Source organism: Triturus cristatus, chromosome 4_1 (genome assembly GCF_964204655.1).
Source record: "Triturus cristatus chromosome 4_1, aTriCri1.1, whole genome shotgun sequence".
Lineage (NCBI taxonomy): Eukaryota > Metazoa > Chordata > Amphibia > Caudata > Salamandridae > Triturus > Triturus cristatus.
In genome coordinates this window covers 955,100,336-955,128,256 of record NC_140585.1, presented here as the reverse complement: position 1 = coordinate 955,128,256, position 27,921 = coordinate 955,100,336, and the positions used below count along the sequence as shown (strand labels likewise).

At 41.5% G+C, this 27,921-nt stretch overlaps 1 protein-coding gene across 1 annotated transcript in view; it reads left to right on the top strand.

Annotated features, from left to right (window-relative positions):
- Window positions 1-27,921, top strand: part of CFAP54 (cilia and flagella associated protein 54) — a 2,172,274-nt gene that overhangs the window by 507,118 nt on the left and 1,637,235 nt on the right. The window contains exon 18 of the mRNA XM_085653834.1: window positions 24,674-24,827. Coding sequence (XP_085509960.1) covers window positions 24,674-24,827 — 154 coding nt within the window. The remainder of the gene's footprint in view (window positions 1-24,673; window positions 24,828-27,921) is intronic.

The window sequence follows — 27,921 nt, the reverse complement described above, 5'->3', positions numbered from 1 at the left end:
CCATGAGGAAAAGTAAACAATTGTATTGTGGACTTATTTAATTATTAATTAATCTTTCGGAAACCAAAATGTTACAGAGAATCGGTGAGATCTGTACAATTTAAACTTTAGAATTTTATTGGATTACCATTGGAAATTTAATCAAAAAAGAATTTTAAAATTACTATTTGGCCTAAAGGAAATGGAACCAGATGTATTGTGGAGTTATTTGAGATATATTTTTGTGATTATACTTCTGAAACAAAAATGTCAGACGGCATTTTAAAGAAATAAGTATTGATATTAGATGATATTTTTTTAGAATATTATGCATTTCTATAATGTTATGTTTAAGTAAAAAGAGATTGTGGGCTTTTTTTATACAATCTTTGAGATTGTTATTTTTTTTTTGCCCGCTGTTAAATGATGAATGCAATTGCTTTCATAATTTATAGTGAAATGCAATATATTCTGAAAACAGCAAAAAAAAGGCAAACATTTTTTGGGGAAAAATATGTAAATACGTGTACTGTGTTATATATTGATTTATTAAATATTAATACTTTTTTCTTTTTTTTCAGATTGTGAAAGAAAATTTTCAAAAAAAACCAACCATTTTTTCAAGTAATTTCAATTACATTTTAATTAAAAATGAAATTGTTGGGTGGGACAGGTAACTGAGAAATTAGAAGGTCTCTTTCTTCCACTTTATCTCAAAAAGATTTTTAGTATTTAGTTATTAATTCCTCAAGGATCTTGAGATGTGGTAATTGATTTTTAGTGTTTTTAAAAAAATATACGCTTACCGTACGCGTACGGTAAAAAAAAAAAAAAAAAAAGTTTTCAAGAAAAAATAAAAAAAAGTTGAGAGGTAAGGTTGGCTCTTAAAAGAGCCGTTGTGTTCATGCAGGGACAGAGGAAAGGAAGTATGGGAACATTAGCTGGTTGGACATTTGTGCTGGTCTATTTTGTTGTTAATGAGGGGAACACTGGTCTCCCTATGAACAATTAGATCATGGCAAAATGAACACCGCATAGTAACCCTACCAAACTGAGGGTTCGTTTCCAGAGGATCAGAAAAAAGGTGATTGTGCCCCCACAGATGAAGGGCTCTGCTGAGCTTCCGAAGAAGGACTCGGCTGAGCTGCTGTGGATGTGCTTGCTCGACTTACTGAAGGGTTGCCCCTAGTATGTCGTGCATGTGTCCTAGGATGCACATCCTCAAGGTGTCTCAACATAGTGTGATTCCCGAAGGAATACTTCTTGTTGGGATTACCTCGCGAAAGTACACGCTGGCACAGCTTGCAAGTCACCAAGGCAGCATTGACTTTTTTCTCACCCTCTGGAAAACTGAAATACTCCCATATGAAAGAGCTCTTCTGTTTCCTCTTTCTCTGCCTGATGGTGGTGCTGCTAGCCTCACTCTCAGTAGAAGAGTGCTGGTCTGCCATCGTATCACAAAGACAAGTCAGCTCCTTCTCCTAAGGGATCACAAGCAGAAATGAGGGGAATGGGTGTGGTGTAGGAGAGTTCTAGAACTGAAAGTAGTTTCAACCAATCAAAAGTTGTGTTTCATGATCACATGACCCACCGTGCATGTACGTTACGCTTACGTTACGCTTACGGTGCGCTTACGGTGCGCTTACGGTAAAAGTGCGCATGCGCGTAAAAAAGACACGCGCTTTCTGTCTCTATTTTTGAATGTGTGTATCAAAGGTTATATTAGGGTGAGAGGAGGTCTGCCACTCTATCACATGGATGATGTCATCAGTGATGTCATTTGAGATGTCATCAGTGATGTCATGAGTGATGTCACTGACCATGTCATGAGTGATGTAATATGTGACGTCATCAGCAGTGCATTGCGGGCGCGCGAGTTATAGTTAGCTTAACTAACTATAACGGGGAAATTTCATTTGTTTTTTACGAGTGAAATGTCCAGCTAACTATAACGTGTGTGAAACCTATGGTTTTTTCACTGAATTTGCAAGGTTTTTTAAATGCTAATTCCTAACTATAACATGTGTGAAACCTATGGTTTTTTCAGTGAATATATATATATATAACACATGTGGCATCACATCGTCACTTCCCATTAAGTCCTTTAGCCTTGTTGTGGCGTCTCCGGTGAGATTGCATTCTGGGAAAGAAAGTCCAAAATATTACCAAAGTGAGTTGGCCATGCCACACATGCAAAATACTTCCAACGTTACAGCCCTGAAGTGGGTATGCCAATGTCATCTGCCCAAAGTTGTTTAAAAAATTGATTACGCCAACCTGCTGCTCCATAACCGATGTGAATAACACCACACCATGAACCCGCTTCTCTGGCGGTGGTGCGTCCTCCCGGCCGGACCTTCCGTATTTGAGTAGCCACTTCAGGGCTGTCATGTTGGAAGTAATTTGCATGTGTGGCACGGATTGATTTCTGAATAATGATTGTAAAAAACCTTAAGGTAATCTATATCTTCAATGTAGTTCCTGTTTATATTTTTCATGTTTAATTTAAGCTTGCATTCTCTAAGTGTGTTTGCCTTTTTCTAGGATACCTTTTGTGATTTTTTTTCGGGTAGTCTATTACTCTTGTCCAGTGCATACTTTGAATTAAGTCGCATCTAAGTTTTTAAAAAGAGCAACTATTAATAACTTAGGAGTTGAGGTGAAGTTAAGGCTTAAGGCAGTGCAAGTTTCTCTTGTGCTTGCCAGTAGATCAAAAAGGTGTTCAGAATGGTCATCCAATATTTGGCCTCAATGCAGAACGCAGAGAAGTGGCCACAATTTCCAATTGCAATTGTGACCCTGTGCAAATGTACAAGAAGGAGGTACATGGTTGACCAAATATTGACAAGACAAAAGTAAAACTAAATGTGCTTAAGTAGAGCCGTTCATTGCTGGTGGGGCCCACTGACTCTCATTTTTGGGAACCAGCAATTATTTTTTCTCATCAGACATTTATGGAGAGGAAAACTGAAAAATCCCATAAGGGGGAAAGAAGGATGAAGAGAAAGTTTGAAAGACTGTCACAAATGGAGCAAGCGGAATCTAATGATAAAGGGACAGTGAGTATCTGGTGGTGGATTAAAGAGGCATGAAGTAGTTTAAAAGTTTTGCGCCCTTTGTATTCAGTGTGGCTGGTATTTAATAGCACCGCCCACGGGCTTCTGAACAGAGCTTTGAAAGCCCGGCCCTTATTCTGTTCCAAAATAAGGACTGCTTGCAGGTGAGTAGGTGTGTTTTGTATTTATGGGTGGTGAAGTGAAGGAGATGCGAGGAAATGCATTCAGGAAAGAGCAAAGAAGGTGCAACAGATGATATGTAAGATATTCAGATTGAGGGGATGTGGAGAGAAAATGGACGCTCATGTCTAACACAGAGGGATTAAGACACTCTGAAAACCACTATCTCTTCTATAGGACTCACGTTTTTGTCTCCCTTGCCAATGACACATTGGGCACAGGAACCAATTTCTATAACTGTATGCAGGCCGACAGCTAATGGATGACAGAGAACTGCCTTCAGCTAAATTCAGGAAAGACTGAGGTCCTACTCTTTGGAGCTCAGCCCTCGTTTTGGACTCCCTCTTGGGGGCCACAAGACTTGGGTGCCCTCTTTTCTCCTGTTAGCAAAACCTGCAACCTGGATGTCCTTAACTGTCTCTTACTGACCAAGTCAATGTGGTCACTTCTAAGCTATTATATACTCTATGGTTGATAAAGAAGATACTCCGTTTTATTCCTCATCAACTTCAGAATACAGTAGTTATTTCCCTTGTTCTGTCCAGACTCGATAGTTGTAACAGTCTGTTTCTAACTGCATATCAGCATGTACTAAACGGGCTACAGACTTTGCAGAATGCAGCCGCCCAGCTCCTTCTTAAAATCCCAAACCATTTATCGGGTCTAAATCTATCAGGAATCTACACTGGTTGCCCATCAGGCAGAGAGTTACCTTCAAGGCTTTATGTATTGTTTATAAAGCTCTACATGATCAAGGGCTCTTGTTCCTTAAAAACAGCTTCAACTGGTACCTTTAAGATCCTCTTCCCCAAAACTGTGATCCTGCCCAGATTCAAACGTTCGACCTGGGGCAGCCACAGCTTTGTGGGGTGAGCCTCTTAAGCCTGCAATAAGCTTCCTTTGCATATCAAAACTTCCCCAAATCTTCTGATCTTCAGAAAGAGCCTCAAGACTTGGCTGTTTAACTCTTCATAATGAGTCTAGGTTCTTATCTCGGCCTACCTGCCACAATGTTGCTTGTGCCAAGACACCTTCTGGGTATCCAAGCGCCTAATAAAACTATCTAACATATCTAACAGAACTCAGTAAGGTTCAATTCACAGCTTTACAATTTCAGAATTTAAACATTTCCAATATTAGTTATTTACAGCAAAATAATTGTACTCCTGTATCTTAAATATCTAACAACTATAGACAAACCAATAATCCTAGCTGAGTTTAGATTTATATCAGTTGTGGTGTTATATATCTGGATGCAATAACAGAAAGCTCAGAGAGGAACTAAAATACCTGTTGGGTGACACACTATGGAAATTACAGAAATGTAGTTTGTGTTTTCGCCGCACTCTTAATTACTATGGCCATGCCCCTTTTATAGACTCCTCACATTATTTCATCCCGTTTAAAGCCAAGCCATTTGCTTGCGTGAAGGCTCATAGATTTGTGGTCTACTGATCGAGTGCACTTTTCCATCTGCATGAGAAATCTTTGCGAAAGAAGCCTGAATTTTTTGTCATTGAGGGTCTTGAGTACAAGCATCCTTAGAGAAAAAGTGCTGTAGGATTGGGTTGTGAGGCACTTATTTTTCAGCCAGATTATATGCAAAATGGGGAAAGCCATAGATACAGACCTACTGGTACCTTTCCTCTGCTGTGCATTGATCAAGATTGAATCTCTAGTCATATTCTTTATAAGTACAGATTCTCTCGTTATAGTGGAACATTTTTTTTCGAAAGCAAAAGATTCTGAGAAAACAATGTGTTCAGTAACTCGATGCGATAGAACCACGCCAAATAGAGAACTGGGCACACCTGTTTTAAAACAAAATCCACGCACACTACAATTTGCCTTTATCAGAATTTCCAATAATTCCATTTTATTTATCCCCTTGCAGTTACTTTAACTGGTGGTCCTCGGATTTTTATATAAGGACCTCGATAATGCTGCACATTTGGTAAAGTTTTGAAGCATCTACCTACAGCATCCACTGGGCTCATTAAGCAGTAAATACTTCATAGGCCGCGGCATAGCCCACTTATGGTTTGTTAATATCTGACGTACACAATTCGAGTCCTTCATTTGTCTCTTCCTTGTAATTCTGGTGATTAACTTGTAAGTGAGCTGATCTTGAGCATGAAAGAGAGAATAGAGTTTTACCAATTGCAAAATCTTGTTCTTTGTGGAAGTCTATCTAATCTATACTTCTCAAAAAGCGAGGCCCTGTGACGAGCCTGGCAGAGCAGTATTCCGTCAGTTGATACAAGCCCGTCTGAGTACAGGTTTTTAAGTTCACTGAGTTTGTTGCAGACATATTTCACCTGCAAAAGCAGGTGAAAAATGTATGGAGAAAAGGTCCCCTAACCTGCAACCTATGCAGAATAGTGCCTGGTAATTCCACATCCGATATGTTATTCTGCATTAAGGGCCGAAAGCTGTTGGTGCTTGGAAACAAGGGTGGAGACACTGGATGAAAATAACAATTTTGGCCCGGTATCTGCCCCTTCATTTTCCCGGGCTTCTCTGGGTAGGGGCCGTCAGTTCGACATAACAATTAGGACCAGACCAGAAGCAAAACATTTTTAAAAATATTTTTTAAATCTTTATTTATTCCCTACTTCCCTGGACCGGCTGCGAGCTCAATGGGAGGAATGGGTGGGCACCCTGGAGGAGGAGGACTGGCGCGATGCCCTTATGGCCCCAAGGACGGTCACCACCTCCGCCAGGCTACGCTTGGTACAGCTCTATTATTTACATGCAGCCTACCTCACTCCGGTGCGCCTTCACCGAGCGGGATTTCGCCCGACCTCCGCTTGTTCTAGGTGCGGTCATGATCCAGCTGATTTTCTCCACATGGTGTGGGCATGCCCCCGCCTGACGCGGTTCTGGGGGGATATCGAGGAAGAATTTGCAGAGACACTGGGGTGGGAGGTTCCTCACAACCCAAAACACATGCTCCTGGTTATCACTGATGGGTTGGATGGGTCTCGGAATGAGAAGTTGTTTTTCACTATGGCAATGGTGGTAGGAAAAAGGGATATAGCAGCCTCCTGGAAATGCCCTGAACCCCCGAGTGTTGGATGCTAGCGGACGGGGGTGGATTGGTGTGCCATGCAAGAAAAAATCATGTATGAGGCACGCGGGTGTCCCAAGAAATATCGTAGGGTCTGGGGGAAATGGTTGGGGGGTATGGTTTAGTCCCGAAGGGAATGTCCAAATCCATGTTGCTTTATACTTATTAATGTCTGTATACTGGGTCGCACAAAACCTTGTCTGTACTCCTGAACTTTCATGGTGTCGTGATGATTGGCTGGTGTCTTTTATCAAATCATTAAAATCAATAAAAACTTGTTTATCAAAAAAAAATCTTTATGTATTGTCAACTTTATGTTGACTAATGATGCATACAATCCATCTTGTATGAAAAGCAATATATACTACAGCAATATAAAGGCAGAAAGCATGATATTCCGTCTTAGTCATTGATCAGTTGATCAGAGACCATCACAGAGGGCTAGAATGATCCTTAACTGGCTGAGAGACACATGAGCTCACACCCTACCTGCAATAGTGGTTTTGTTTTTCATCTTAAGAAGTATTAAGAATACTAACAATCTGCCACCTTTCCTGCCTCGATTGTTGTTTGCAACATGTCTTTCATTCCGTTAAACAAAGCTAGTGTACATATTTTGTTATATTGGAGGGAGCATGTAGCAACCCGTGACTTGGTAATTCCAAGAGCCAATGTAAGAAATGTAAGTTAGGGGCATATATAGAGTTTGACACATGTGAAATATCCAACAAAAAGTGGTGGATGTTCTGTCCATCCTATTTAAAGTGGATAGAGCCTCTAATTAAGGCTGACAGGACAGCCATCAGTTTATGGCAGATGTCCTGCATCTACCAAATTCTAAATAAGACTCTTAGAGTTTTGGCTTGATAAGAAATATTCTAAGAAAGAACATAGCAACAGAAGCTCGCATTTCTTTTTTAACATCTACTGTCAGCCCAGCACACATCTACACTTCATACTCATTCATCTTCGATCAACGCCAGGTCAGATGAATACAAATGCAAACTAGTTTGTATAGCGCCACAGCAAGTGACTGATAAATTGAAGAGATTTACAAGGCAGAGGCAAAAAGGAACGTCTTCAGCTTTAACGGGAAAGAGTTCCAGATTATGGCCGTAAGGTTCACAAAGGATCCTCCAACTCTCCTAGCTTTACACCCCCGGTGAATATGAAGATGTTTATGGCTATTAGATCGCAAGGATCTAGTCTGAGGATATGCCTTGATTATCTTTCTTAGGTAGAAGGGGCCTTTATGTTTGAGAGCTCTGTAAGCAAAGGTAAGAGCCTTGAATTGAACCCGCTTAATAACGGGCAGATTGGCGTGCCATAATTTTAAAAATTAGGTGAGCTGCGGTGTTTTGAATAATCTGAAGGCGCTGGGTCAGATATGCTGGAATGCCCAAGTATAAGCTTTTCGTATAGTGCAGTTTCAAAGTCACCAGAGAATAAACAGTAGTCTTACGGGTGTCCTCAGGTGCTAGATGCAACATCCTCCTTAAAGATTTAAGAGTTGCAAAGCTGCTGGCCGATAATGCTTTGCCATCGGGTTTGAAAGAGAGATCTGGATCAAATATAATCCCCAAGTTCCTGACGGTAGAGGTGGGGTAAGGTGGAGTCCCCAGCTCTGAAGGCCACCAGTTGCACGAGTCAGGGTAGTATTTAGTTCCAAATAACTATGTTTTATAGTGTAATTGAGCTATAAAATTCATTAATGCGCATGCAGTTACCCACAGATCTTAGTCAAAGTGTTAAAGAATTAAGAGCTACCATATCATTCTCCTGAAAAGATAGGAGAAGCTAGGTATCATCCACAAAGGAAATCACCTGCAGACCCCAAGATTCAAATAGACTCGCTTAGGGCTCCCAATAGATATTAAAGAGTGGGACTCAGGGGAAAGCTCTGCGGCACTCCACAATCAAGAGGTTTTGAGGAGGAGGTGAAAGTAGACAACAGAACAGACTGTGCCTTATCTTCCAAGAAAGATTTGAACTATGACCTTGGATTCCCATTTTACTGAGCCTACTTAGGAGAATCGCATGGGATATTGTATCAAATGCCAAGGATAGGTCAAGAATCCGGGGAATTCTAAACAAAATTATCCTTGATAAACTCTGAATGATGTCTGCGCCACAAGATGGGTACTTTGGAGGTTTATCAGAGATGTCCCAATTATGTTTAAGTCTATGTGGAACACATAGAATCACATGCAATAACAATAGGTAGGGAACAGCTTACTGCTAGTAAACATGACAGTCAGTTTGGCTAAGGGGCATGCTATTTTCCACTGTCCATTTGTTATTTCAGCACCCTTTTCGGTGCCCCTGTTTGGCCTGGTTTTTTTAGGAGCAGGTTGCACTTGGCCTTTTCTGCAGGGTCATCCCTAAACTTTTTGCCTTCAGCCTCCAGTTTTCTCAACATGTTTTTGTTGGCCTTTAAAACTCTGCACACTTTACCACTGCTAACCAGTGTGAAAATGCTTTTGCTCTCTCCTTTAAATATGGTGAAATTGATTAACACTCAATTGGCACATTTAAGTTACTTGTAAGTCCCTAGAAAAGTAGTACTACGTGTACCCAGGGCCTGCAAATTAAGTCCTACTAATGAGCCTGCAGCACTCATTGTGCCACCCACGTAAGTGGCCCTCTAAACATATCTAAGGCCTGCCTTTGCATGCTGTGTGTGCAGTTTTAAACTGCCATCTCTACCTGACAAAATAAACCCATTGTTGATATGTTCTTCCTTGGCATTTTTCTTATCAAGCCAAACGTCTAAGGGTCTTATTTCTAATTTTGCCAGGCCTAAACCTTCCTTTTTAAAACATATTAAGTCACCCCTAGCTAGGCCCTACACAGCCCAGAGGGCAATGTGTAGTGATTTTAAAAGCTGGTCATGTACGTTTAAGTTTGAAAGTTGTGAAAAACATGTATATTAGTTTTTCACTACTACAAGGCCAACCTCTCCCATAGGATAACACTGGGTTACCTTATTACATTTATTAAGTGATGCATTTCAATTTAAAGCAAGAAGGATTGTCAAGTTTGGTGTCTAAAGAACTGTAATTTAAAACACTAACGGTAACATTGGATTTTAAGTCACAATTGTGAAAATGACACTTTTAGAAAGTTGTAATTTTCTTGTCCTAGCCATTTGGTGCCTGCTGCCTGTATACTGGGTCACATGACTAGGTGTAGTTTCAGTGGGTCTTTGTGTATTACTCTCAGACATAGAGACAAAGGGGGAGTAGTGGGTGTTCGCAGGACAGGCCATCTCTGACTTGATGGGAGGGGCAGAGCTGTTACCTACCACACTTGCATATCACAGACTGCTTCAGCACATTCACAAAGGGGTTGACAATAGTCTTTTGTGCTCCCAGACAGGCTGTGGCTAGAGCAGGGAGGCAGGAAGTTCTAGACACCTTTGGGGGTGAAACCCACCAGAAACTTGTTTCAAGGATAAGGATGGACCCTCAGACCACACCACAAAAGTAGACCACAACAGGTTTAGGAAATTGAGTTATTTTTAATAAATAAAACAAGATGAAAATGCCAAAAGTCCAATTAGTAGAACTGTAGATATTGAATGTTAACGTTTTTTGTAAAAGTAGCACCAAAAGGTGTAAAGTACCAAATGTGGGTATCTGGTCACATCGGAATGGGACAAAGTCACAAGTTCAGGCCGACCGCGATGTAGAGCATCCAGGCTACAGGGACCCAGTTAGGCCCGCCAAGCAGAGTCCCTTAAATCTTGGATTGCGGAGAGTTGCGTGGATCCACGTCGAAATGCGTTGCACAGCTGAAGCGATGAATTGTTTCAGAGATGAGGCGAGGCTGCAATGCAAGGGCCTGCATCATCGTTGAGGGTCCCGTTGATGGGCTTGCGATGTGAAGCCGGTGTCGAGGATGCACCGTGCAGTCAGGGCGATGCGTTGGTTCTGAAAAGCTGCGAGGCTGTGAAGCAGAACCCGATGGTGTTTTTGGGGCTGCCTTTGATGAGGAATACAAGGGATTGTGCTGAGGTTGCATCACACTGTTGCAGTTTTGAAGGCTGCGATGCAATGCAGCTCTTTGCATCGTGCCCAATCTACACAAGAGCGAAGATGCATGTTCTCTTTTCAGGGTTGCCCCGCTCAGCAGAGGAGATGTGTTGGTTCCGCTAGATCCAAAGAGGCTAGCAAAACACCTTAAGCCTTTTTCCAAGGGTCCAGGAGTGGGTTAGCACCACTTGGCAGGGTAGACTCCCAGATGGCAGAGTCCAGGTGCAGGTGCAAGGTTGTTGGAAGCCAGTTATGTCCCTGAGGCTTCAGATCAAAAGGCCAGCCAACTCACCCTTGGAGTGACTCTGGGTTCAAGAGATGCAGGTCCAGTCCTTCTCACCCAGGCAGAGGTCAGCAGGTCAGCAGGGCAGAAGTTCTGTCAGAGCAGCAGTCCACAGAGTGGTCGTCCTTGTGGCAGCACAACAGTCCTTCTTCCTGGCAGAGTATCCACAGGTCCAGAAGTATACTGAAATGGTTGTGCCTAAGGTCCAGTATTTATACCAAGTTGTGCCTTTATAGTAGGGGAGAAGCTTCTAGAGGTTTCCCTTTGAAATCCCCAGGCATCCTACCTACCCACCCCTGACTCCTAACTGCAAGGGGTACGCAGCCCTTTGTTTAGAGGCCAGACACAGCCTAGTCAAGTGTAAGTGGGGCCGTGCCCATCTGCTCTTTCCTGTCCTGCCAGTGATGGACCATCCAGACACAACTAAGAACCCTATTGTGTATGGCTGCCTAGGAGGAATACACAAAGTCCAGCTGTCAACTACACCCAGTCATATGACGAAAGACAAGCTACAGGCACTAAATGGCTAAGGCAAGAAAATACCAGCTTTCTAAAAGTGGCATTTTTAGAATTGCAATTTCAAATCTGACTTAGGATTTTAAATTGTGATTCTAGAGACACCAAACATGAACTGATCATCCCTTCCTATTTGGAACTTGCACTTATAAAATGTATTGAGGCAACTCCAATGTTATCAGCAATAGGCCTTGCAGTAGTGGAAAAACAAATGTAAGAGTTTTTCACTACCAGGGCATGTAAAACTTAAAAGTACATACCCTACTTTTTAAACACATTGTGCCCTGTGCTCTGGACTGTCCAGGCCCTACCCTAGGAGTGACTTCCAAGTATCAAAAAGAAAAGTTTGGGCCTGGCAAAAGTTTCGTTTTGCCAGGTCAAAATGACAGTTTAAAACCACACACAAAGGCTCTGCACTGGCAGGCCTGAGACATGTTTAAAGGATACTTAAGTGAGTAGGCACACTAGTAGCATTTAACTTACAGGCCCTGGGCACACCGAGTGCCACCTTACTAGAGACTTACAAGTAAATTTCATATGCCAGTTGAGTATAAGCCAGTGTTACCATGTTTAGAGAAGAGAGCACAAATACTTTATCACTTATTAGCAGTGGTAAAGTACACAGAGTCCTAGGGCCAGCAAATAGGAGGTCAGAAAAAAATGGAGGAGGAAAGCAAAAAGTTTGGGGGAGGACCACCCTAAGGCTCAAAGGTTTAACACTTACTACTTCTGAATGGGTTGTAGACCGAGTATTCTGACACCCCCATCTCATCCTCTGGGGTGTACCAGGACACCGCGGTCTGAGGGCATGGTATGAGGTGCAGTTTCCTTCCGACAGAGCTATTTCTATAACATGGGTAATTTGCACTGACATGCTGGTTGAAATACTGAGATTCTGAGGATTCCTCTCATCTATAATATTCCCCCTCTTCACTGCTCTTTCAAAAACGTCACTGCCTCTGCTGCTGAAGGGCTCATTATCGCAACCCCAGATCTGGTGACCCTGGGATCATTTTACAAACCCTAAAATTAAGTATTTTTGAGCAAGAGATAATGAGCAGAGTATGACAGTGTTATTGTCGGAGGTATGAATGTGTCAGTTTGGTGAGTTGGGATAGAATTGGGTTTCTTTACCCTGACTGGTTTTGTATTCTCACTTTTAAAACTACCCAGTCACAAGAAAACTACGGACTCCTGACTGGCAGGCAAAACACTGGGGCACAAATCTTGGAGCATGAACTGGTTTAAAGAAAAAATACAGGACTTTTGTTCAGAACTGTATCTCTTGTAATTCACCTGAAGTGGGCAAAAGACCAAGTCAGACAGATTTGTGATTAATTAGTTATCCTTATATAAGATGTTATTGAAGGAACCTTCTATTTTTTTTTGGGGGGGGGGGTACCTTGCATGTTGAAGTTGTTACTCATTTACGTAATGAGAGTTTAGTTTATGTGGCCAATAGGCTTTTATGTAGCATATTTATCTTGTTGTGACTGAGAAGGCATTGTGAGACACCTGTGCCTCAGTGTTTCTAGCTGGTCCTGAGCCTATGTGACTACAAAAGATGTATGCAGTATGAGCTACATCGAGAGTTGAGAATTATGAAAAACAAAAACTGGAATTTATAGCCACCCATATTGTGTTGTGTGCACATTTTGCCATCAGCAGAAATTCTGTCTACTCTGAATCTTGAATAGTGCAGTAGCAACTTGATTATGATTAGAATGTGAGGTTTGCTTGTTTTTTGTGTAAAAGCACACAACTTCCGGCCAATCAAAACATGTTGTACTGGCTACCAACATGTGTGCGGAGCAAAAGTCTGACTCCTGGTGGGTTTCACATAATTGTCTGGCAACAGCTGCGTTTTCAAGCCAGTTCATAAAAACGACTATGATTGTACGGGGAATATGACCTAGAACAGTGATCATGTTCTCCAGAGCAGTGCAGTATCTCTTCCATCCCAGCATTACATCAAAGTAAACCAGGGTACCAGAATCCCATCGCTCAGAAGCCTATTTTTAGTTGAGGGGCCCGAATGCTTCTCGACATTTTATAAGTGACCTGAAGCATCACTCATAGAATAACAATGGCCATAGGGCTCAACATTAACTGCAATTAGTTTGAACCCAGAATGCATCTTATTTTTAAGCATACTGTTTTATTCACCTGTGATCAAAGTGATGACTTATACGCTGGACACTGACTGAACATTGGTGGTATTCGGTGGCATGTATTGTGTCCCACTGCCTCTGCGTCTTTATGCCCCTCCATCTCGTGTAGTAAGCCATCACTGCTCACTCTTATTCTGTTGAGAGAGTCAAGTTCACCAGTATAGTGGCACTAGGAATCAAGTGGTAAACTACCTTCATTTTGATAAATGCTGTAACATGAGTTGCCAGGCCTATTGGGATTACGAGGTTCGCATAAACACTGCAATCTGTTTTTTTTCCCCTGGTGTCTGTTCAAAACAGCCAAAAAGTCTAGGGGAGACACTGGGAACACTGAGGAATCGCTGGGTGAATCAAACCTGTAATTACTGATTCACCTGGTATTTCCTCGTTTCTCAGTGCAATGTCTGGGTTCCACTGTGTTGTACCTTGAATTCATCAGAATGTAGCCGCATCCTGCAGTTCCTTCCTGATTCATGTCATAATCCTTTATACTTTTTCACATTAGAACCGAATGCAGTTAGATGTACAGAGGTACCTGGCCTTGATGGGAGGTCACAGGGTTTCTTCTGAATAAAATTGTAATTTCTACTAAGAAGACACATTCCTGTGTTACACACTCAGAATAGACACTTTAAAAACATATTTCTTTTATTGGGATTAAAAATAAAGCACAAAGTTTACCAGCAGCATAAGAAAGAAATATAACATAGTAACAACACATGTCTTAAAGATAATACGATAAAATAATATGATACTTCTATGGTGTAAAACTGTAAAATAGAATCTTATGCTATAAAATAAGTAAAGAAGAGACGAGAGTACCAATCTAATAATTGTCATTTTTATATTTTAAAACGGAGAAAAGGAAAGAAAGAGGGGAAAAGAATAGGAAAATGTAAGAGAAAGAAAAGGTGAGTAGGAATTAGGGTAAAGATGAGTGTGATGATAAAAAAAAAGTAGTGAAAGGTAACCCGAATAAATCGGGCTTGATTTTCTGAGATAACACTGAAGATGAAACAGTAGATATTCTGTGCTCATTGCAAATAACATTTCACCATGTTAAAGTACATATTTTAGAGTTATAAAATTTTACCATGTTAAAGTCCATATTTTAGAGTTATCTTTCCAACAAGTACGAATAACCTTAAATGCAAGAGCAATAAAAATATCAAATAACCTCAACTTTGAGGTAGTATCCAGGAAATCAGCAGACATGGATCCAAGAAAACCATTTTGAATTGACAATGGGATACAACAATTAAATATCTTTGAGCAAACAGATTTCCAAAAGTTAAAAACATTAGGGCAATTAAATATTAAGTGGAGCAATGTGCCATTAGAGGAAAGGCATGACCAACAAAGAGGTGAAGTGGAAGGATTGATTTTATGAATAAAAACAGGTGAACAAACCACTCTATTGTATAAGAAAAATAGGGATTGGGTGATATTGGTAGTTTTAGAGGTAGTAAAAATGTTATGCCATAATTGATCCCATTGCTGAGTTGGGAAGGACATCGAGAGGTCATTTTTTCATGCTGTTTTCAATTGAGGATTTTAGTCAATCGGAGATAGGAGCAGATAACAGTTCATATATGAAAGAAGCTTTAGGATTAGAATCAGAAGAGATATTGTACAAGGTGGTCCGGGGAGAGAACAGAGTGGAGTCAACTGGAAAGGTTTGTCTAATAAAAACTCTTGAAGTATCTGTGATAGTTGGGAGTATTGAGGAAAGCAAGAAGAGGGTAGATCATATTGTTCTTGTAACATAGTGAAGGGTATAACAGAATTTTGAGATACCCGTTGATGAACATACAGGATATCCTTTTCTTTCCAATGCTTAAAGTAGGATGATTTATGGCGAAACTTAATGAATTTATTGTACCAGATAGAGGAGGCAAGAAAAGCTTGATAAAAGTTAGAGCCAAAAGTAAACAGTGAATGTAATAGATGCTGGGAATATTTTAAGATAGGATATTTTGAAATAAAGGTACAGTTGAACATATAACTAATATCAGCAAAAGAAAATTAATTTAGTAGTGAGTGCTCAAAATGAATCCAGCTGGGTATAGGGGATTCTTTATATTGTTTATCTAAAGCATAAGTTTGTCTAATAAGAAAAGCTGTATGGCTAGGGAGAAATACAGCACTAAACATTCGCCGTCTCAACAATGTTCTGGCACATAGGGAATTCTTGGAAGAAGATGCAGTAGTGCTGTCTCTAGATGCCTCCATGGCGTTTGATTCTATAGAATGGCCGTACCTATTCGAAGTCTTGGCGAAGATGGGATTTGGTCCGAAATTTTTAGGATGGGTTAAATTACTATACACGGATATACAGGGCCAAGTGAGAGTTAATAACTATACCTCACGGACATTCACACTGTGGAGGGGAACCCGACAGGGCTGTCCTCTGTCTCCACTGTTATTCTCTTTGATGCTGGAACCGTTGGCCGCCTGGATCCGTCGGGATGGTATGGTGAGGGGCTTGAAATGGGTGGAGGGTCAGGAAGATCGCATTTCCCTTTATACAGATGATATTCTACTATACCTAGCCTCCCCATATAAATCCATACATGGCGTCTGTAACATCTTTACGAACTTTGGTAAATACTCTGGTTATCAAATAAACTGGAGTAAATCATTACTGTTTATGCTCCGGGTGCCGGTCCCAATCTCCCACAGAACTGCATGATTGAGGTAATAGTGGAGGGCTTTCGATACCTGGGAATATTTGCCACATCTGACCCAACCCTTTTTTATGATCGCAACTTAGCCCCCCCCACTAGCCCAGCTAAAAACAGATGTTAAACATTGGAGGTCCCTGCCCCTGTCTTTGGTAGGTCGCGCTGCCCTATTTAAGATGCTGGCTCTTCCCCGCTTTCTACATATATTCTCCAAAATTGCCCACATAAAATCCAGGACACGTATTTCTCAGCAGTTGAGAGCGAAGTCCGTACACTGCTCTGGGACGGCAGGGCCCCCCGAATCGCTACCAAAAAATTGCCGAAAGGATGGTATGATGGGGGGATAGCCCTCTCAGACCTTAGACTCTACTACTGGGCCTCACAACTGGTGGTGGTAAAACCAGTGGATCTATCGATCTCCCAGCGATCCTGCCTATATGTTAGACAGATATCAGGCTGTAAGATCTGGTTACCTGGGAGCGTTATACTCCAAAATGAAGCGAGGGCGATATTTTGGGCCTCTATCTCATACTGTAGTGATCTGACATCAGGTAAACTCACGACTGGGGTGGTCGAATGTCCTCACAAAAGCAACACCACCATGGTATGCCCAGAGGTTGGGTTCTCTCTGCCATCAACCCGGCTTCGATAAGTGGGACACCATTGGGATTTCTGTGGTTGGAGACCTGATCAAAAGAGGGTTGATCCTCAGTTTTAAGGAGCTCCAGGACCAGTATAAGATGGTGCAGGGGGAACTGTTTAGATACATGCAAGTTCGTCACACGCACACCACAGCCCTGCCAGACTCCAAAGAGGTACCAGAGTCGTCACTGCTGGACGATCGGCTGCTAGATGGGCCACTACTCTCTAAAGCCATCTTATTGACCTATATAAAAATTATGTAACAACCTGCCTGACACACTACACAAACTTAGAGAGCAGTGGGAGGGAGACTTGGGACCACTCGAAGACCAGGACTGGCAGGCAGCCCTGATGTCCCCTAAAGAAGCTGCCATCACCCTCCGCTTTCGATTGATACAATTCAGAATTCTCCATAGATCATATTTAACAGGTGTGACATTGGCAAAAATAGGGAACAGAGCTGATGCACTTTGTCTCAGGGGCTGCAGTCAAACAGCTACCTTCTATCATACGATCTGGGAGTGCCCGGAGCTCCTACGACTATGGGAGGGGGCCACGATCCATATCCAAACTGCCTTGGGGAAAGTACTGACACTCACACCAGGGTTGGGCCTGCTTAATATATGGGTGGCAACAGACTTCACAGAGGTGGAACAGCAACTAGCCACACTCGGATACACCCTTGTCAAAAGAGAAATAGCTAAGGGGTGGGGGACGGCAAGTTTACCATCTATCCTGATATGGGCAAAATAACTTGATAAATGTATGATTGCAGAAAAGGAAGTATTTATCACTCGGGGTGCCCAAAGAAGTGGGATAGAAAATGGAGCAAATGGAACGTGTATCGTGGGAATATCTGTATCTCCCCGACGGTGAAACTTGAAATGAGACGAAATGGAGATCGAGAAGAAGATATTGTGCAAAAATGACTTTCTTCCCCTTGATATTGGGATGATGTAGTAAGTGATTGTTGAGAATACTGATTATTAATATATGCATAACTACAAATGAAACGAATAAAAAGAAGTTAAAAAAAAAAGAAAAGCTGTATGATTTAACTTAAAATTAGGAAATTGTACGCCCCCCTCATTTTTTTGTTTAATTAATTTGGATAATTCAAAACGAGTGGGCTTGTTATTCCAGAGAACTTTGGTACAGAGAGAGTTAATTTTGTTAAAATAGTAATTAGCAATTTTAAAAGATAACATAGAAAGCAAAAAAAGAATAAGAGGTACAATCATCATTTTAACCGTATCCAATCCACCCCACCAGGCTAAGTGGAGAGGAGACCAGGAAGAAATCAAGTTTTTTATCTTAAATTTTCGTGCATTAAAATTGTGAACAAGAGTTTGAGGGATGGTAGGTGAAAACCAGACACCTAGGTATTTAATCTTAGATGGACACCACATAAATTTGGTATCAGAGAACATAAATTGGTAACCTAAGGAGTTTAAAGGTTCAATTGTTAGCCAGATATTTTAGAATATAAATTAATCTCCTGCAAAAAGGGAGATAGGGAAGTTAAAGAATTCGAGAGGAAAATAAGAATATCGGCTGCATAGGCAGATAATGTGGTTACATAGTAATTATGTTGAAACCCTGATATCAAGGGATTAAAATGAATGCATTCAGGAAAAGGTTCAAGACTAAGAATAAATAAAAGAGGAAAGAGGGTGCAACCTTGTCTTGTTCCTCTGTGTAAGTTAAAATAAGGGGATAAAAGTCCATTGACAGAGACACAGGCAGGTGGTTCTGAATATAATAGCTTGATAAACTAAAAGAATTTAGGGCCAAAACCGAACCAATGAAGAGTTTTGAACATAAATTGCCAATTTATACGGTCAAATGCTTTCTCAGCATCAAGAGATAATGCAGCGAGTGGATCAGGATACCCTCTCCCTAATGTAAGAATATTAGAAAACATCCTGGCTTTATCTGAGGTAAGCCTCCCCTTAATAAAACCAGATTGGTCAGTCTTAATGAGAAGAGGTATAATATTATCCAATCTAGAGGCAAGGATTTTTGAAAATATTTTGCAGTCATAGGTAATTAAAAAGATTGGGCGATAATTTAGACACAAAGTATGATCTTTACCAGGTTTGGGAATAATTACAATGAGCGCATCTAAAAAGGAGCCCTCAGGTTTGGATTTCAATAGGAAAGAGGTGAAAAGCTCAAGTAAATGTGGTGCAAAAATAGATGAGAAAGAAGAAATTAGTTCAACGGAGAATCCATCAGGACCAGGGGCCTTTGCTTTCTTCAGAGATTTGATGGCATCAAGAATCTCCTGAAGGGTTATATCTTTTTCAAGGATATCCATAGCCTCCGATGTGGAAGGAGGAGAAGGCAGATCATTGAAAAAGATTGGATATGGTGTTCAGAGGGATGTGTATCCTCGCGTATAGTAAATTATAATAGGATTGAAAAGCATTAACAATGTCTGAATCAGAGTTTACTAACTTATTAGTAAAGCCATTATGAATAGGTCCAATAGTTTTTTCTTCTGATTTAACTTTTAAGTAATTAGCTAACATTTTACCAGCTTTATTCTGACCCCCATGAAATTTGGATTTTATTTTAAGGAGGATGTTACAAGCATCAATAGTAGCCACCTTGTTTACAGTGGATTTAGCTTTAATAAGTTCCTGAAGGTGGGAGGGAGATTTTGAAGTAAAATAAGCATGTTCGAGAGTCTTAATATGTTTGAGGGCGGAAAGATATTGGGAGCTCCACAACTTCTTTCTTTTGCCAATATAAGCAATGGTAAAGGCTCTAAAAGAAACTTTGAAAGCACCCCAGTTGTTGTGGATGGAAGTATCACTAGGATTATTAAATTAAAAAAAATATTTTATAAAAGAAGTAGCTTCTATAGGGAAGTTTTGATCATATAGTAAAGAGTTGTTGAGTCTCTATCGAGCATGCTTGGGAGTGAAAAAGTGTAAATCAAATGAGGAGAGAACAGGGGCGTGATCAGAGATAAAAATGGAGCCAATCTCGGAGAAATGAATGGAAGGGAGTAAAGATTTTGAGACCAGAATATAATCAATTTGAGGCATGGTGTGATGAACATTTGATTAAAATGTAAACTCATATGTATCAGGATTACTAGTTTTCCATACATCATAGAGGTAATGACAGATTGAAATGCTTTAGGCGATTTATCTGGTTTGAATTTACATTTAGAGTCCCTGTCAGTAAAAGGGTCTAGCCAATCATTAAAATTGCCAGCAACAAAAATGTCAGGATTAGTAATAGAGAATCATCTTTGTTTAATATTATGCCAAAAATCCGAACCAGACTTAACCGGCCCATAAATATTGAAAAAAGTGATCTGGTTATAATGGATAGCAGCATTACGTATTACCCATCGTCCACTCGTATCACATTCAGTTGATATAATTCAAATTTTTAAGGATTTGTGACATAAAATGGCACTACCACTCTTTCGGTTAACAGCAGTAGAAAAAATCAACCAGACTCACCCACTGACGTTTAAGCTTAAGTGATTCAACATCATTACACTGAGTTTCCTGTAAAAGAGCAATTTCACAATTAAGTTTCAATAAATGCGAAAGTACCTTTTGATGTTTAACAGGATGACCCAGACCCCGGACGTTCCATGAAACAACATTAAACATGTTGATGAACATAGACAGGGGTACAGGAACAATGATGACGAACTGCAAAAACAACAATGGGAACAAAAAGACACCATTTGTTAAAAATTGAGTGTCTAAAAATTGAGTAACATGGAGGCCCTACCAGAAATATAAATAAGAAAATTAAGTAGAGACTCATGCAATTATGGAAACAAGAAAAAGAAAAGAAAAAAGAAAGTAAGGAAAGGACAATAGAATAGAAAGAAAGAGGGAATAAAAGAAGAGTAAAAAAGAAAAGGAAACAAATGTCAGCACCCAGAAGCAAGAAAAACAATGGAGAGTAAAGAGCAAAAAATAGTAATAGAGAAAAATTCATGCCATATGTGCCATGTTGATGAACATAATTAAAGAGTAAAACAAGAAACCATGCAATATTATCAATTTGCCAATTTAAGGACATTGCGTATTGGTGTCCAAAGGTAGCTTAGTGATGGTTTGCAAAAACAGTTTTAGTTTAGTCGGATCTTCAAACGAACGAGAGACAACTTCATAAGTAATTTTGCAGAGACAGGGCTGTAGTATGCCATATCAGATGTTCAGAGATCTCAGTTGATGACGAAGAGCTAGGAACTCTTTACGTCTAGTATTGGTTGCATTGGAAATATCCTGAGAAATGTAAATGTTATGACCAGACCATACAAGGCAATGTTTTTCTCTGGCAGTTTATAAGACATGCATCAGATTGGTAAATTACAAAAAGAGCATTATAATACCACGAGGTCCGTAGATTGAGGTTGAGGACGACCTAAGCGATGTGCTTATTGAATATTTAGAGGAGATGCAGAGTGTGAATTGAGAAGATCAGGTAAAAATGTATATGAGAAGGAAATAAGATCAGGGCCTTCAATATTCTCTGTTAGACCATAGAGGTGAAGATTGTCCCTTATATCACGATTTTCAAGATCTTCAGTGTGAAGCTTGAGCTTTTGAACTTCTTGTTCCAGCATGGGTATTTTAGAGGCCATGTCCTGAAGGTGGCTCACGTGCTGTTCCATTTCGAGCCACTTGCTTTCCATAGTGATCCAACGATCTCCAATTTGGTGCAGTTTTTTATTGGTAGTGTTCACGAATGGTTTAAGGGCACGTAGTTCTTATAGGATTGTATCCAAGACCGGATTAGGAGATGACTGGATCGGAGCTGGGGGATCATTTTTAACTCTTTTAGGGTTAGTGCCAGAGGAAGATGCTTTAGCAAGATTAAGGGAGTCGCTGGCCATTTTAATGATGTGCACCGATCGATGAGGGTGTTTTTTAGAGGTAGCCCATATACTAGATAATTGTTGAAAGAAAGACTCAATATATTTGAGCGAGGTTGCACACACTGTGGTGAGTAGAAGGACGATTATTTACATGTGACAGGCATACGACTACATAGGAGAACGTGGAGCGTAGAATTTATAGTAGTTCACAATGGCTTGCAAAGCATGCAAGGAAACAGGGAACAAAAGAACTCCAGAGGAACTGCCCCACGGTTTATGGAACCACGTTCACATCCTTCCAGGTTCAAACTCATAAAAAAGGTAGTTGCATCAAATCTTCAATGGTATCAAGTTCAACAGATCTGAATCAAAATATATGATAAGGGCAATAGGCTAAATGCATCTTAGGAATAAAGCACTACAGATCATTTGAAGAAGTCCCTGAAAGAGAAGGGCATATCGTATAGCATGCAGAAAATTGAGAAGGGTTCAGGCCTCCCAATGTTGGAATATAATTGGTTAGAGATGCAAAGGTAGTTGTTTGATGAAGGAAGGCAAGCTCACCCAAATCATTGTGGGAACGAGGAGCAATGATACGAGTGACGCGCCAATAAAATGGCAGCCGCTTGCGTGTGAAGGAGAACGTCGTTGGGACTGAAACAGGAGAAGGATGAGTCTTTAGAAGCTCCTGCCAGTCCACAAGTGTGTAGAAACAGTACGGAGCATGAGACCAACTTAGAGAGTGCTGGGTATGATCTCGAGGTGACCGAAAATCAGTTTATTAGCTTTGTGGGGAGATGGAGCTTATCGGTCAAGCCACGCCTCTGTATTATGTTCTTCTACCTCTCTTATCATAAAGCCACTAACCCAGTTCTTCCCTCTATACACGTTTTATTTTTTTTGTCTCACTTTCCATTTGCTGTCTCCAGAGCCTCTCTCATTCTTACATGTGCATCTCTACAGTTTTCTTTTCCTTTCTCTATGTCTCTCACTATTCACAGGAGAAGGCACTGGAGTGGATCATCTCCTTCCTCGCTGGAAGGACACAGAGAGTCCGCCTACCACCGTTCAGTTCTGCAGCCACGGAAGTCATCTGCGGCGTCCCCCAGGGCTCCTCGCTCAGCCCCACCCTCTTCAACGTCTACATGAGCCCCCTTGCGGCCATCGCACGCCAACACAACCTCAACATCATCTCCTACGCCGACGACACCCAGCTGATCCTCTCCCTGACCAACGACCCCGCCGCCAGAACCAACCTCCACGAAGGGATGAAAGACGTAGCCGAGTGGATGACGACCAGCCGCCTGAAACTGAACTCAGACAAGACGGAAGTCCTCATCCTGGGCTCCTCGCCCTCCGCCTGGGACGACTCCTGGTGGCCCCCCGCCCTGGGCACCGCACTGAAACCGACAGACCACGCACGCAACCTGGGCTTCATCCTGGACTCCTCCCTCTCCATGACCAGACAAGTCAACGCCGTCTCCGCGTCCTGTTTCAACATCCTGCGCATGCTACGGAAGATCTTCCGGTGGATCCCCACCGAGACCAGGAAGACGGTCACCCAGGCACTCGTCACCAGCCGACTGGACTACGGCAACGCCCTCTACGCTGGAACCACCGCCAAGCTCCAGAAGAGACTCCAGCGGATCCAGAACGCCTCAGCCAGACTCATCCTCGACATCCCCCGACGCAGCCACATCTCCGGACATCTGAGAGACCTGCACTGGCTCCCCGTCAACAAGAGAATCACCTTCCATCTCCTCACCCACGCACACAAAGCCCTACACGACCAAGGCCCGAGCTACCTCAACAACCGCCTCAACTTCTACGCTCCCAAACGCCACCTCCGATCGACCAACCACGCCCTCGCCGCCGTCCCCCGCATCCGAAGAGCAACAACTGGAGGAAGGGCCTTCTCCTACCTGGCCGCCAAGACCTGGAACACCCTCCCGACCGACCTTCGTCTGACCCAAGACCACCTCTCCTTCAGGAAGAAGCTCAAGACCTGGCTGTTCGAGCAGTAGCGGCACCCCACCCCCCCCAAGCGCCTTGAGACCCTCCGGGTGAGTAGTGCGCTGTATAAATGCCTTGATTGATTGATTGATTATTCATGCGGTAGGAGCGGCGAGTGAAGGAAAATTTCATCGGGACTGTAACAGGAGAATGACGAGATATTAAAAGCTCTTGTCAGTCCACAAATGCATAGCAACAATGTAGAACATGAGACCAGCTTAGAGAGCGCTGGGCATGGTCTTGAGGTGGCCTAAAATCAGTTCAATAGCTCCGTGAGGAGACGGAGCTTATTGGTCCGCCGCCATCTTGCCCCTGCGTGCAAGCCACGCCCCCTTGGAATAGACACTAACGTGGAACTCCAAGAGTTAAAGGGGCTGTTAGTAATAAATTAAAGGCAACTCTGTAACTCTGGGGGTGAGAACTTTCTTGATGTGGGTCCGGGGAATTTGTAAAACAAGTTATCATTATTGGTAAGCTACACTCACAAAAAAACAGATTGTCGTTTCAAAAAGTATGTTCTGAAGGTGAAATGTTGATTTAATCACATTCAGTACTGATACACATAAGCACTTTAGTGTAGATGATTCAGGCCTTTTCGGCAGCTGGATGCTTTTATTTTGGATTTTCAATTTCAAAATGCGTAGAGAGAACACCTGCTTATCAGAAAATCTGGAATACAGAGAACAGCACAGCAACAACCAAAACAACCTACAGAACTAACCAATAAAAGAATGTCTAAATGCACCTTGAACGCTTAGAATGAGGTGGATTAGCCTGTGAAAGAGATTATGTTATGGCTGAAAGATAAATTATTATGTAGCTGGAGGAGTGCCTATGTGGAGTTGTAAAGTGAACCTTAGTCTTGAATACAAAATGAAAGCTAGTCACTGCTTTGAGTACCGACTATTCTAAGAATATTAGCCAATGGATTAGTTATAATGTGCTTTTAATTGCCATTTAGATATTTTGGTTTGATTTTATTTGAAAATGAAAAGCAGAAAGCAATAATAAGTATTTTTCTTTATGCACTTGTCACCAGGTAAGTATAAAGGATGCCAGTAAATACTTACATGACTGGAGACAAACAAATTGGATAAAATTAAACTCCAAAACAATTTGTGGATCCTAAAAGACACATCGTTTAACATTTTATTTTTACCTACTTTTGATCATTATCACTTTTTCAGCCTGTGTCGGGAGAGCACAATTTGAGGAACACAAGGACAGAAGACCAGAACCCTTCAGAACCATTCTTAAGGAACAGCCTCCTGATGGACCTTCATCTCGAGCTCATTCACGTGCAGCATGGAGTGTCCGTCAAACTCCTCAACCTCATACATGGTAAGACTGCCTAATGACTGCACACATTAATCATGTATTGTTTTTGGCAACTTGTTCCTAAACACATTTGCAGGTATGAAGAGAAGTACCAATGGTAGCATTGCTCGTGACCTTCACTTTTCCATGATTAGACCGAGGTGACCGTCAAGAAGACAGTTCAGGCAAGATGGCTCCTGAGTGAGAGGTCGGATTAGCCTCACCTTGTGTACCTCACTCCTGTGTGCAGCATGTGAGAGGGGGAAGGAGAAGGAGTGGACGAAAGGAAAAAAAAAAGGATGTGGAAAAGATGGACTGATTAAGAGGAGAGAAAACGAAAACGACGATGTAGTAAGGATTATGACCGGCAAACGAGCGACCTGTTAAACTGTTTGTATCACATTGAAATTTTGCTCACCTACGTCCTTGAGTCTGTTTTTTGAACCTGAGTCTAATGTAATTGCCCGCCCATACGTCTGTCTTGCATCGGCTCCTTTTGAAATTTGCCAATTACTGCCTGCTCTCATCGCATTTCATCTACGTCTACGTCTAGCCTCTACTAGCGTATATCAGCTATCTTTATTTCGCTTACTGCTTATCGCCTGTAAATGTCCGGGATTCCAGGAGTTCGGCGAATACGTTATAGAAACGGCAGGTTTTGACGGTAAGACGGTATGCGCTGAGTGAGACATTAAAAAAAGACATTAAAGGGCAACATAGTGGGACTACGGGATAATAATCACAGAGCAAGTACGTACTGGTTCGGTGATAAACTCCCATTGTGCGGTGGCTTGTGAGAGCGTCTGTGTGGGATTTTCCTTCGAAATCCATCAAATCTGCAGCTCTTGGTATCTATCACCCGATCTCCCGATATTGATCGTGGCCGCATTTTTGTCAGTGACGTTATGTTCACGCTGTTGCCAGTTAGCCGGTCTCTTCCTCGTGGGCGTCATCAGCAGACTTGGAGCGCCCGTATTTATTTCTGTGTCGGCTGTATATTACGCGCTACGCACGCACGTACGCACACCGGTGAATTTCCTGGTTTTGAAGTTGTATTCCGTTGCCAAGGCAACTCCTCGGCCTCTAAGTGATTTAGAGTGCCTCTGAATGCCCTGAATGCTCTCGACAAGCCTAAGGATTGGGAGAAAGGTAACGAGGGAGAGAGCTGGTTTGAGACAGCAACCAGGAGCTGAATCTTATGACCTTGTTGAACTCTCCTTTGACTCTACGGCTATAACAAATAGTCTAAATTTACGTTGTCTGAACTCTGGTATACGTAAAACAAGTAAAAAGGGAGGAAATAAAAAGAGAAAGAAAAAGAAAGTCCGGCTATACTGGGCAATTGAACAGATTAAAGCGAGAGAAGGGACAAAGAAGGCAACGGGGACTGTGGAAGTACCAATAAGTCGTGCCAGTCAGGTACAGGTACAGGTACAGAATAGCAGATCTATTCAGATACAGATCAAGATACAGATAAAGACACGAATAGTACGAGATATGGCAACGGCAGCAGCAGAAGATGACCCAAACGCTTTGATGCAACATGAACATGAACATGAACCTACAGAATCCGCTGAGAAACATGAGAAATATATCCCTGTAGCGGTTAATCAATTGACGGGCAGTGAGCAAAATCCACAAAAGAAATTAAGAGCGGCAGATATACAATTTTCTGCAAATACTAAAAAAAATCTGAATAACATGGAAGATGTTCATAATGTACATGAAGCACAGAATGTACATGATGTAGGGAATTCTGTGATTATTCAACAGATGCCAATTTCACCAATATCGCAAAAAATTAATGGGCGGCTAAAGGGACCCGAAACAAGAGGGTCTAAGGCTAAAGAGAATATTGTAGAAAGGAATACAAGACTCAAGGTTCAAGAAACTCAAGAGCGAAATAAAAGGAAAGAGAAAAGTAAAGAAAAGGAAAAGGAAAAGAATTTACCAAAAGAAAAAGAAAATGAAAATGGAAAGGTAAAGGCGAAAATAAAACAAAAAGAATTCACGGATGAGAAAAGGCAAGAGGCTATTTCCGACACGGAATTGTCAGTTAAGAAAGCACAACGACTTCAAACAATCAAAAACCTAAAAGCTGCTGCTAAAATTACTGGGCAACCGATAATCACCCAACCTAGAATATCTACTATCTTTAGCCCTCTACCAAAGGACGGTTTCAGTAAATCTGGAGATTACGAGATACATGACAAAAATTCTAGTGGTCTAAATAGCGATATGAACAGGGTTAGAGATGAATTCCCGGAATGTGCTGATACTACGGATCTTGGACCTTTAAATCCCGAGAAAGATATTGATCAACATTCTGCCTCTGGCAGATTTATCTCTGCACCTACCCAGCAAAAAGAAAGGATAAAGAGTACATCTATCGAACACAAAACAAGAATAAGGCACCAAGTACCAAACAATAGCTACAAGGATCAGTCAACAAGATTAACATTACAGGTACTTGCCTCTGATCATGCCTCTGGTGAGAATCAAAAACTGTCAGCTAATAAAGCAACTACTGAGGAAGATTCGGACTCCAATATATATGAAACTGGATTGTCTACATCAAGCGAACCTAGTGCTACTACAGATTCTAGTAATTTGAGCTCTGGACAAGTTGACGATGATTTAAACTCCCCTGATTCTCGAAAATCTGGCAAAGACAACTTAGGTACAACCCCTAGGAAAAGACTAGGGAAAAAAAGATCTAAACATCAAAGACATAACAAAGCAATTCACACTGAAATCAATGATCCCGCCATTGGAACTGACATGGTCAAAAGTAAGATAGACTCTACATGGGAAAATCCCCTCTTACAGAGTAAGGATAAAATGATGAAACAACAATGTTCCGACTTGGAAGAGATAAAAGGGGGGAACTCCAATTTGAAAAACTCTGGTTCAACAGTGGAACCATCGCTCGGCGAAATGATGCCATCGAAAAATTACAAGGTGCAATTAAGAAAGTCGGTAATACATGCACTGAGATCTCAGACAGACTGGTTTCTGTAGAAACACGTACAGAAAACCTGGAAACCGATGTTATCGATCTCCGCAAAAAAGAAAAAGAACATGACGGGATTATAAAAGACCTTATGTTTAAAATCGA